Source organism: Ovis canadensis, chromosome 25, assembly GCF_042477335.2.
Source record: "Ovis canadensis isolate MfBH-ARS-UI-01 breed Bighorn chromosome 25, ARS-UI_OviCan_v2, whole genome shotgun sequence".
Lineage (NCBI taxonomy): Eukaryota > Metazoa > Chordata > Mammalia > Artiodactyla > Bovidae > Ovis > Ovis canadensis.
The window spans coordinates 43457123-43469706 of record NC_091269.1 but is presented as its reverse complement, the minus strand read 5'-3'; the positions used below and the strand labels follow the sequence as shown (position 1 = coordinate 43469706).

The window sequence follows — 12584 nt, the reverse complement described above, 5'->3', positions numbered from 1 at the left end:
CACGCATTCACTTTCTCTGTCGGCGGCGGAGATAATGTAGACACTTTGTTTCCAAGCCCTGCTTGCGAGCTACGGATGCCTGGCGGGGGAGGCGGCCCTAGGCAGGGAGGGGGATTTGCAAATAAAGACCTCGGATGCTCCTGAGGTCCCAGCCCTCTCTTCTCTTTGTTTTAGGACTCCCTGGGCCGGAGCTCCCTCGTGCGCCCTGGGGGGTGGCATATGGCGCCCTCTCACCTACCCAAGAAAAAGAACTGCCTCGCCATTCAAGAGCGCACGAGGTCCCAGAGCTGGGGAGGGGGAATCTCTAGGGGAATAGCTTCTTTCCCAACGCGAAGGAGGAGCCCTCCTTATCTTTCCCCACCCCACCTCCGCCATCCTCTCAGCTGGTGCAGCAGCCGTTGGGTGGGGAGCAGCGCGCAGAGCTGCACCAGCCTGCGGAAGCGCCCCAGCTCCCGGCAGATGAAATATGGGGCTAGTGAGCCCCTGGAGACCATATGCTTTCAATAAAAGAAGACAAATAGGACCGAGATAGGCCTTGCAGCCAACCTGTTATAAATGGGTGGCAATTGGGCCAATGTACACGGGGGAAGGCCCGGGGGGAGGCCTGCTCCGTGCCAAATCCATGTGTCAGCTTCTGGGACAGGTGCACCCAGGGGCCAGGGGCCAGGTCTCCCCCTTCTGGGTTTATCACGGCAAAGGTAATATTGTGCTAACTATGAGTAAACAGTCATTGTGAAAACGAGGGAGAGTTTATCAGAGGCAAACTAGTTGGGGGGTGGCTTAACAATAAAGTTGCCAGCCTTGGGAGCAGGTGACGGCTGGCTGCGGGACTCCCGCAGTAGATGTTTTCCAAAGCACTCCACTTTACAATCTCTTGTAATTATTTATTAAACGAAATCTATTTATTATTATTTTAGCAAACACTGGAGACAGGTGGGGCTTTCTTTTCGTCGTCTCCTTTTGTTTGAAGGGCTGTTTGAAGTGGCCAGTCTCGGCCTGGGCAGCTCGCTCGCCAGATTTTTGTCTTCCCCTCTTTCAGCGTCGAGGCGAAGGCGAGAGAAAGAAGCCCCCTCCTCTGGCAGGTCATTAGCTATTCAGCCTCTTGTGGCCCCCTTCCCTTCCTCTCGTTTCTCAAAGCGCCCCCAGGCACTGCTAAAATTCCCCCCGCCGACAGGAAGGCGGCAGGGCGGACCGCCGCCTTCCTTCTTTTCCATTCTGCCCGCGGTGTCCAGGCGTCAGGCTGTCGCCTCCTTCCTGGACCGCCTCAGCATGCAGGGGGACTTAGGTCTCAGAAAGTAGAGGGGCGCAGGGTTCCCAAAGGTCTTAGAAGCGGTGGTCCGCCGGGGGCTTCAGGAACAAGCTCTGCTGCCGGTTGGAAGAGTCCTTTCACAAATAGCGCCAGCGCGCACTGAGTTGTCACAGCCTGCTCCTCCGCCGCCAAAAGGACAGGAATTAACTTTGGAGAGGGGCCTGTGCGTCCGCTGCCGCTGAAAGGGAGGACGTGGATCCTTGATCTCTAATCCCCCAGGCCTCCTCGACCTCAGGCCCCGCCCTCTTGACCAGCAGAAGAGCTGCGGAGAGTTCTCCGCACGGAAATCGCTGACCTCGGCTGCTGCGCGCTGCTCCTCACCCTGACTGTTTTGCGCAAAGCGAAAGTGGTGGCGGTCCGCACCCCGTGGAGAGTCCTGACCCAGAATGGTGCCGGGGAAGCTAGATAAGAACTCTCAGAGGGCGCCAGAATTCTCTCCCTGTCAAGAAAGTATCCAAATAACCCCAAAATCTTCCAAGCGGAAAGCTTGCCCTGCAGCCCTCATCACTACCCATGGGACCCTTGAGGCAAGATTGAACCAAGGTGAGACCTGCCTTGGGTTATCATCTGAGAGCCACTGCGGGATGAGAGCCCTAGAAGTGGGCTACTTTCAGGCCTCCAGCGACCCATAGGGGTGTTCTGATCCCTTATGGCCAGGGCACACTCCTCGGAGCCAGGCTGGGTCCCCTAGCCCCAGGGAAGCACACTTTGCGTTTCCTCTCTGCGTTCCTAATTTGCAGGATAGAAATCAAGCAAGGCAGGCGTAGAGGGTGAGAAAGTAGAGAGAGAGAACACGACTGGACGCTGGCTCCCACTGGCACTGGGAGATGGGGCCACTGTCCTCTATCTACTCTGACCATGTCATGCCTTCTATCTTTGACATTTTGGGATGTCTAGTTCTGCCTTGAAAAAATATCTATTTTCCCCCCAGTCAAAGCGAGGCAACAAAGAGGTGCAAGGGAAAATCTAGGATTAGGAGTCTTAGGACCTGCATTCTATGTATGTGATTCTGCTAGAACTTGCTGTGTGATCTTGAGTAAGTCACTTCCCCTTTCTGGGCCTTGACTTTCCATCTGTAAAATGGGCTTTGGTTTCTCATTCTTATAATTAGAAGACAAATATGGAGCAAATTGTGACCCAAGGGAGGAGCAGCAGCAAAATGTGAAACTCAGGAGTCTCTGCAGGGTCCCTTTGTTGGTCTGGAGCCTAGCCCCAAGCTTCAGTTCGCAGGCAGCAAGTGAAGGAGCCTCTGCCAACAGCCCACCAGCTGAGATCCTGAGGACAGTCCTGGAGCTCCCTCTCCCTGGCTCCCAAGCACATCCACCCTCTCTCTGCCTCAGAGGTAATTCGACCCTCCAAGCAGAGTGAGCAAGTGAGGAGAGGCTGGCTGTCACTAGGGTAGATATGCAGACTCACCTCATTCCCTCAGTTTCCCTGCAGGATCCTACCTCCTCTACCAGCTTTGGAGGCTCAGCTCAGGGTATCTGGACCTGCTAAAAAGTAATGCCTTCTGGGCCTACAGAGACTGAATCCAGACACCAGTTTTCCCAGCTTCTTAGGAGCAGTGTGGAGGCCCTGCTGGTAGTGGAGGGGGGCATGGGGTGCAGGAGTGGCACTGGATGGCTGAGGGCTCTGGGCCTGCAATGGGCAGATCATTAAAGGTCAGAGAGAGGCTGGGTTAGCTTGAGGGCATCCTCCCCCAGGCCACACTTACCCTGAAGCAGATGACCACAGAGTGTCCAAGGCAGGGACAGAAAGCATGAATAGGGAAAGAAAGTGGAGAAGGCGATGGCACCCCACTCCAGTACTCTTGCCTGGAAAATCCCATGGATGGAGGAGCCTGGTAGGCAGCAGTCCATGGGGTCTCGAAGAGTCAGACACGACTGAGCGACTTCCCTTTCACTTTTCACTTTCATGCATTGGAGAAGGAAATGGCAACCCACTCCAGTGTTCTTGCCTGGAGAATCCCAGGGACAGGGGAGCCTGGTGGGGTGCTGTCTATGGGGTCGCACAGAGTCGGACACGACTGAAGCGACTTAGCAGCAGCAGCAGCAGGGAAAGAAAGGAGAGATGATGTGTTCAGGCTCACTTTGGAAAGCTTTTCAGATGGCACTAACCAGAGCCGTGAAGAGTCCCTGCCCTGTGCTCGCAGCCTGACCTCTGCCAAGGACACAGGACCAGCTAGTGCAGACAGCCCCTGCCCATCTGTGACTGGACAGAACTAAGAGAGAAAGAGTTGATCTGTTTCTGCAAGCACCAGCACTCCAGGGGCATTTAAAAGACACAGGGGCTTGCTGTGAACTCCTGGCCATCTCATGACCCATTCTCATCTGAGCTCTTCCTTTACATGCCCCATCGGATCCCTAGAGTACTGTATGGAATTGTCTGTGGCCAATGCCTCCTAGAGGTCCCACCATAGACATTCGCTGCCTCTGGGGCCCGAAGATAATGTCTTAGATTTCTGAGCAGTGAGGGGATGAGGGGAGAGGTTTTAAGCACCTACATCTAAGGAGTGTGGGCAGTGTGATCTCAAAGCCTGGGGGGCGGCGCTCAGCATCCCCAGAAGGTGAAGGTCTCTAAGTGGCAGGGAGGTAGGCAGGATCTCTCTCTGTGGTTGCCCCCGCCCCTTCCAAAATGGAGTGTCAGTGAAACACCCCCTCTGAGTATTTGCTAACCTGACCCAAAGTGGAGGAGAGGAGAATGGCACTAGGAATTAGTGGACACTCCTCTAAACTGATAGTATACCTGGCTCCTTGTCCTTGCAGAGTGATTTGGAGCAAGCTGCCTCCTTTCTGAACCTCAGTTTCCCCTTGTATAACTCAGGGGACTGACCCACCCTACTGACTTCCTAAAGTCCCCTTCAGGATACCAAGAAAAGGTCTGGACAGATGCCAAGGAAAACCAGAATAGGAGCAAAGAGATTTGAGGCTGCCAGATGCGAGCTAGACAAGACCCTTCTCACTTGGCGAGGCTCTTTGAGGAACCGAGAGTTGCTGGGACAGAGCCCGCGGGGAGAGAGCAAACAGAGCGGCGCTCCCCTCCCCCGACCCCAGCCCTTTGTCCGGAATCCAGCTGTGCCCCTTGATGGGCGGAGCGGGCTCGCGTGGCGCGGCCCCCTGGCCCGGACGCTGATTGGACGGCGGCGCGGGCAGCAGCGGGGCAGGCACGCTCCTGTCCCAGGGCGCAGCAGATAAAGCGTGCCCAGGGACACACGACCTTCGGATCAGAAAATCCGCAGGGTCTCGCAGCTGCGCCAAGAGAGCAAGAGAAGCCAGGGACCCTGCTTTACACGTATCTTCTCTGGGGCCAGAGAAACTTTCGAGCGGCAGCGCCTGCTTCTCATGAACTTGCAGACGGAAAAGCCAGTTCAGCTCACCGTTGCTCTCACTGCCCACCACTCTCTACCCTTTTGAGCCCTACAACAAGGTAACACCTGGAGCCACAGAGCGATGGGAGGAGGGGAAAGCGGGTCCTCTGGCCTGCAGGAGGTGGCTTTCTCTCGCATTTTTTCCCACCTGGCCCTAGGATTGGGAACTTCGCTGAGGTGACCGACCCACTCTTACCCTTACCTCTTACCCCGCCGCAGGATGGCGCCTCATCCCTCGTGTGCGCCGCCTGTCCAAGTGACCCACGAGACGGAGCAGCGCTTCCCGGGAGCCTCGGACGACGAAGTGACCTGCGTCGCATCCACTCCACCCAGCCCCACTCGCGTACTGGAGAACTGCACCGAGACGGAAGGGGGCGCCTGCCGAGGGGCCTCGAGGAAGCTCCGGGCGAGGCGCGGAGGGCGCAGTCGCCCCAAGTGTGAGTTGGCTCTGAGCAAGCAGCGACGGAGCCGGCGCAAGAAGGCCAACGACCGCGAGCGCAATCGGATGCATAACCTCAACTCTGCGCTGGACGCGCTGCGCGGCGTCTTGCCCACCTTTCCGGACGACGCGAAGCTCACCAAGATAGAGACGCTGCGCTTCGCCCACAATTATATCTGGGCGCTGACGCAGACGCTGCGCATAGCGGACCACAGCCTCTACGGGCTGGAGCCGCTAGCGCCTCCCTGCGAGGAGCTGGCCAGCCCAGACGCCGGTTCCCCGGGAGACTGGGGCTCCCTCTATTCCCCGGTCTCCCAAGCGGGAAGCCTGAGCCCCACCGCCTCGCTGGAGGACCGGCCTGGGCTGCAGGCGCCTGTTTCCCCGGCCTGCCTGCACTCTGGCGCTCTGGCCTTTTCAGACTTTCTATGAAGGGGCCTGTCCGCCGCTGGGCAGTGGGTCCTGGGAGAAAGGGCAGGGGCGGAGGCTGTCGGAGATGCGCGGCGGTGGATCCTGCCTCTGGCTCACTGACCCCTGAGGGCCCAGAGTGGCAGGCAGGGTTCAATCCCTTGGTCTTCTGCGCTACACCCTCTGCTGCTGCCCGCGCGAGTGGGCACGGCATGCTCCGCGCATTTTAAGCCCTCTCCCCGTGGCCACCTCAAAATCTCCTGCAAAAAAGACGAGCGTGGTAGCACTCTACAGCAGGAGACACCCACTGTCTCCCCGACCCCGCCCTCACCGATGTCTGTCTGCCGGTCTCTTACCACTCCTCCCGCAATACCGCTGCACCCAATATTTGGTCTCTGAGAGCTCGCTCTTCAGGTTGTCTTCTTCAAAGCTGACTCTGACCTCCTCTAGTCCCTGTCAAGTCCCGGGGGTTTGGGCCTCTCTACTCTGCCTTAATCCGTGAAGGCGATGCTCTGCCTTCTCCTTGTGCACTTTCCCCGGAGCCATTGCCCTCTCAGGGGCAGGAGGCAAGGCAACCAACTGGGGGAGCGCCTCTACCACCACCCTGCAAACTGGAGCGCCCTTGTCTTAAAAAAAAAAAAAAAATCAGCTTGTAAATGATGTAATGTCTCTTGAAATGAATTTTTGTCTGGTAAATTATATGGCCTCTCCCCTGTTTTATGTTTGTATTTATTGATGAGACTTCACAGTGGGAAAAGTCTTTATTTTGTACATAAGATTATTTAGGGACTGGTGAATGAGATTTTGAACCAATAAAAAAAAACGATTCTCAAGAAGCCTGAGTAAGGTAACTTCATTGGGTGGAGGGGAGGGCCCAGCCCCTCCCTGTGACTGGAGTTGGGGGAAGGGGCCCTGTCTAAGGAGAGGGAGGAGATCATTTCTGGGGGTCTGGGGTCCCTGCTGAGGCCTGACCTGAGAAACTATGGTGCTAGGCTGGAGGCCAGGCAGATTGCAAGTCAGCTATACACACTTGGAAAAGGAAGAACTGGAAGATTTAAAAATCATTGGCTCAGCCTCGTTTTATTTATGGAGCAGTTACTTGTCTAATTCCAAAAAGTGGTTTAGGAGTAAGATAAGCCTGCAACTAAGGCGACTCACATGGTGCTGGCCCTTCTGTTATGCCACTAGCTTGGATTTAGAGTAACTGTTGCATTTGGGGAAGGGAGGGAATAATAACCCTGCAGCAGGGTCAGGAACGCTGGTAGGCTGAGCATCCTAGGAATTGTTCCTGAGTGCTTAGAGACCAAGAACAATGTCAGAGCTCATTTTACATTTCTGGTGCTGGGGAGAGACCTTGTGACTTGTGATCCCCAGTGGCATGGAGCAGAGAAGGTGGAGGGTCTGGCTGTAGTTTCTGACACCTCCCAACAACCAGTAGCTTTATTTGAACAAATTCTAATTCTTTTCAAGAAAGTATTCAAGGTTTCCAGCCATGTGTTCTCTATTACTTCCAAGGTAGAGTAGGGCTGATGCACAGTGACACTGAAAGTCCCCAAAACACTGCTGGAGCAGCTCTATATTACCTTCCAAGATGTCCCAGGATGTCCAGGAAGCAGGTTTAAGCTCCAAGAACCCACAGAGGGCAGGCACCCTACCCTATGAATTGAACCGCAGAGGCCTCCTTGGAGTGGCCCATGGTACCCAGGGAAGAAGCAGGCCAACACCAATGGGGTGCACATGTCAGAGGCAGGGACAAGGAGTCATAGAGTAGGTTGCTTTCCAGTGTTAGAGGACAAAGGTGGTGGCTTTGCAGGGGTTAATGTGTTTTGCATCTATCTCTTATGCACCGCACCCCCTACCCAACAGCTTCAAATTGAACTTTTCCTCTCTCCTCTATTCCTAGCTCCCTAAAGATAGCTTGAAGGAGATATGTCTTAGTTATCAAGGGCTGGATTTGGGGGCAGGAAGGGGGACACTGCAAACAAATGAACAAAGGTGTAGTTTCATTTCATGGCTTTAATCTGGGAGAAGATTAATGGGTTATTGATGACTTCTGCAGCAGCCAATTTTCCACCTGCGGCACCGCCCAGGGCAGGTGTCAGCAGCTCCAAGTTGCACGGACCAAGGCAGGGTCTGCTGCTTACTGGGCACTGGTGGGGGTGGGGGGGTGGCGGTGAGGGGAGAGATGGGCAGACATAAAAATCAGGAAGGTCCATCTCTGTCCTCCTGGGACAATAGCAAGAACACAGACAAAATCACTCAAGGCTGAAAAAACACTGGTGAGGAGTGGAGGTAGGAGCCTCAGGAAGGAGAGTGGGACTGTTCTCTGTGGCTGGATTAGGAAGCTTGCCAGAGAACACTGTATATTGGGCCAGGACTAGACATTTGGAGAGGAGGTCCTCAAGCAGGAAGATCCTTCTTCCTGTGAAAGGCTGTGGGGAGCAGTGTTCAAATAGGCAGGGGGTTCCTTTGGTGTGAACAACTTTCAGAAGCAGAAAATATTAATCCTGTGTTCTGGGTGGAGGCACCCACTGACCAGCCCCTCTCCTGCTTGTGAGGGTGCTCATTAAGAAGCTATTAGTCACTCACAATCTAGAAGGGTGAGATGGGGAAGGAGATGGGAGGGAGATTCAGGAGGGAGGGGACATGGGTGTACCTATGGCTGATTCTTGTTGATGTCTGACAGAAAACCACAAATTCTGTAAAGCAATTATCCTTCAATTAAATAAATTAAGTGGGAAATAAATAAATAAGAAGCTATTAGTTACTCAATGCACATAGACTAGTCCTCCAACCTACAAAGTTTCTTTAAAAGTCTGTTTAACCAACTTGGATGGTCATCTTGGGTAGGGGCAGATTTGAAACCCCAGAGCTGTCAGCTGAACTCTCCAAGTCAGGAGGAGGTGGAGGAAGGTTTAGGGCTCCTTCCCAAGGATGAGCTCCATCACAGTCAAAGAAATCATCTTGAGGTGGGAGACCTCACCCTTTTTCCAAAGAGCCCCACATCAAGAAGGGTTTAGGATGACGCAGGATACAGCATGCTTGGGGCTGGTGCATGGGGATGACCCACAGAGATGTTATGGGGAGGGAGATGGGAGGGGGGTTCATGTTTGGGAACGCATGTAAGAATTAAAAATAAATAAATAAATAAAAATAAAAGTGATTAAGAAAAAAAAGAAGGGTTTAGGAAACATTTCTGGGTGGCACACACAAGCCCAGCATCATCACCATCACACCCTCACCCGTCTCCAGGCATTTTGCATTCACCAGCTTTTAAAATGAGTCAGGCTGCTCTGGATATCAGCTAGAAGCCCCCTACCACTATGCCTCAGCCGCAGTGGGTGTGGAGCCTCCTGTGGTCTGAGGTCGTTTCCTGTGCCCCAGCTCCCTCAAACCCGGACAAGGTCCCAAGTAGGGGCAGGAAAGATGCTCCAGTTGAAAGTCTTCCCCTGCTCTGGCCGTTCTGCCTTTGTCTGAGCCCTGGCTTCCAGAAAAACAGCACATGAATCTTGCAGCCACCCCACCCCACCCCATCCCCACACACAAGCAGGTAGATTTATGGTGCCCTGCCTCCATCCCACCCCATCCCCAAGCCGGCAGTAGCTGGAGGACAAAGCCTCCCAGGGCCATTGGAATGCTAATGTCTGGGAGCCTGGCCGCTGGGCTGGCACAAAGGCAAGTGAGGCCAAGGGAGCACGCGACCCCACAGGCAAACTCTGCTCCACCTCTCATCCATGGGCCACTCTGCCCAGCTGTGTGACCTTGAACAGGTCTCTGAGCCTCAGCTGATACACATGAGAAGCTGGAGAGAGTCTCTAACACCCTTTCACTGGGTTTCTGGGAACCTAAGAGAAGGCTGTGCTTGCGATAGATGGAGTTATAAGGCCCCTGCGACTGAAAGCAGTGGGAAAGAGATGTTTGGTCCAGTGGAACAGTGAAGAAGGGGGGGTTGGCTGAGAATGTGCTGCAGAATAAACACTGAGTATACTATAATTACATTTTACATATATGTAATTAGTATTCTCTGTTGTGTTTCTTTTCCCTCTCCTCCCCTTTTACATATCTGTGGCCAGTGATTTAGAAGGGGGTGGGGCAGTGTGGGGACACTCGCTAACCTTGCCTGCTTGCCCACCTTTAGAAGGCAAAGAGCACAGGCAGTGGGAGGTTTGAGGGCTGGACACTCATCTCAGGGCCCCTCCTACAGTCGGTGAGGTGGGCAAGGCAGGATGGTGACACCCATGGAAATAGAGAGCCAAAGTCTTGGAAGTAGGTGACTTGCCCAAAGCCCTGAGTCACTGATGGAGTTATTGGAGCAAACCAAAAGCATGACCTTCGCTCTAGGCTTAGTTTAGAGCCGTCTCCTCTGTGCCAACACAACCAATAGTTAAGTTTGTGCTCTGGCTTGAACTGGGTCCTCTGAGTCTTGTAAAATAAGAGCCTCTCTTATGCTTTGACTACCCACTGGAACGCTAGTGAGATTCACGGGCTGCTGTGTACCCCTCTGCTTCTGGGATCTTAGGACCAAAGCAGTCAGAGAGAGAGAGCATCTGCAAGGCTAACTTGGTCGAGTCTGAGGTCCTGGGGAAAAAAAAAAAAAAAAAAAAGGCAGCGTGGCTCTGACCATGGTGCTGAAATGACTGCGTTGGTTCAGAGCGAGAGGCACTCCTAGGAACGAGGCCATTCTTCATAAGGAAAACCGCCTATCTACTGCCTCTGCCCATGTTTCCAGGTCCGAGTCCCTAGGGAATCCCTGTGGACATGTAGACCCAGAAAGCTGTTGGCTTCCTTAATGTGGTGGGGAAAGTGTGGACTCTATTGCTACTAACTCATTGTGTGACCCCAGAAAGGCCCTTTTCTTAGCTAGTCCAAAACATCCTCCTTTATAAATGATGGAGTTAGAATTGAGTTGCCAGATGAGGAGGTCTAAGAGGTCTGAAGTGGAACAACATTGGAAGTTTAGGGTGCAGCAGGCCTAACTGAGAAAACTGGCTTGGAACTTTGCACTTAAATAGTTTTTTAAGACAATCTAGGTTAAGCAATCCCACTCCAGTGTTCTTGCCTGGAGAATCCCAGGGACGGGGGAGCCTGGCGGGCTGCTGTCTATGGGGTCGCACAGAGTCAGACACGACTGAAGCAACTTAGCAGCAGCAGCAGCAGCAGCAGGTTAAGCAATAGCAAAGAGCCATTGTTTGCCTTTGATTGACAGGTGGAAAGGGGGGCATTTTCTACATATATTCTTTTTTAACTTTGTGCTTTCCTTATACAATAGCTTGTATTTTGGTTATTTGCTGGCCTGGATAATTTCAAAAAGAATGAATTAAATATTTAGGGTGGGTGAGTTTGGCATAAGATCTGAAGTTTTCAGCTATGAAAACAGGAAAATATATACGTATATATATAACATTTTAACTCAACTGTGGAAGACAGTTGCATGTTTCTAATTTGTAAGTGCTTCTATGTTTGTGATAAGATGCCTTAATATATTTCTTAAATATAAAAAAAAGAGGGGTCTCATTCTTTGGGTTAAAATGAAGTTTTAGTTATTCCAAGAACAAAGGCACAAGGAAGTCCTCCACGTACACACTAATGGCAGAGTAGTTAAGAATAATTCAGATCACACAGACATTAGTTCAAAGCCTGGTATTGCCACTAACTGGTGGTTTTCAATTAGACCCCTTTGCCTCCCTAAGGCCCATTGTCCTCACCTGCAGATTTGGGGCAATAAATAGTAGCCATTTAATTGGGTTGATTAAATGTGCTTGCTTTTAGTGCATATTAAGCTGCCATAAATGGTTATAATTATTATTATTATTATTATAATCACCTTCATTTGTCTCAAATTCTTCTCATTCTCCCAAGGGTTTTTTTGGGGGGTGGGGGTGGGGGTAGGGAGGTTGCTTTTGTATGAATTTGAATTTCTTCTGCATTACTGTGCAGTGCAAGTTGGCATAAAGGCCAAGGGCCACCCACCCCTTCCTTGTGACCCTCCCCAGATGTGATCTACCCTTCCTGTGCTTCAAGATTATATATCCAGACATTACTTGGGCACCCCAAATGAGACATGTCCAAAATAGAATTACTATCCTCTAACTTCAAACAAATATTGCCTCTTGTTCCTGATCTCACTATCTAGCATCATCCAGTCATACATACTCAAAATCTAGGGTTTGGGGCTTCCCTGGTGGCTCAGACAGTACAGAATCCTCTTGCAATGTGGGAGGCCTGGGTTCGATCCCTGGGTTGAGAAGATCCCCTGGAAGGCATGGCAACCCACTCGAGTATTCTTGCCTGGAGAATCCTCATGGACACAATATCCTGGCGGGCCACAATCCATGGGGTCACAACGAGTCGGACACGACTGAGTGACTAAGCACAGGGTTGGTCTTGACCCTTCTCTCTTTCTACCCACAACCAATTAATCTTTAAATCCTACTGACTTGTCCTTCCCACTATAATAGTCCCTGATAGAGTAAGCCAGGGCGCTACGACAGACTCACCAATAATTTATTCTGAGGTGAGCGTTCCATGTGGGTGGATAGCTCTGCTCTGTGACATCATTCAGAGACCTGCATTTCTTCCATCTTCCTCCCTCGGCGGCTGGGCCCTTGCCATTCATGGTTGAGGCTTATTGCCATGGGTTTGAGCCAGTGGGGATAGGAAATAAGTCATGGGGGAACCTCACTCACAGTCTTAAAGGTTAGACTCAGAGGTATAATAGCATGTTTCACCTATGCTCATATTCCTCTAGTAATACATGATCATATTCCCTCAAGTTAACCGGACTAGGGGCTATGTGCCAGGAAGAAGTAAAGAAAGGGTGAGTCAGCAGTCTCCAGCAACAGTCTCCAGGACTGTTGTCAGGATTAAGTTGGATTATATATGCTATTATTTCATCATTGTGAATCACTTATGCTTCTGACCAGAGTCCTGCTGCAACAGCCTCTTTCTCACAATGCCTTGTTTGCCTCGGCATTTACCCTCCAGGAATACTGACCTGCTTGAAGTCTTCCCCTCACACACAGTCAGAACCCCTCCCACCCTTTTTCCCACAGTGCTGTCTCTGC

The 12584-nt window shown here is 52.1% G+C and overlaps 1 protein-coding gene across 1 annotated transcript; it reads left to right on the top strand.

The window, feature by feature from the left end:
• Positions 1–4896: 4896 nt before the first annotated feature.
• NEUROG3 (neurogenin 3) lies at positions 4897–5544 on the top strand. Its single transcript, XM_069571562.1, has one exon. The coding sequence runs from the start codon at positions 4897–4899 to the stop codon at positions 5542–5544; it is 648 nt and encodes a 215-aa protein (XP_069427663.1).
• Positions 5545–12584: the final 7040 nt, after the last annotated feature.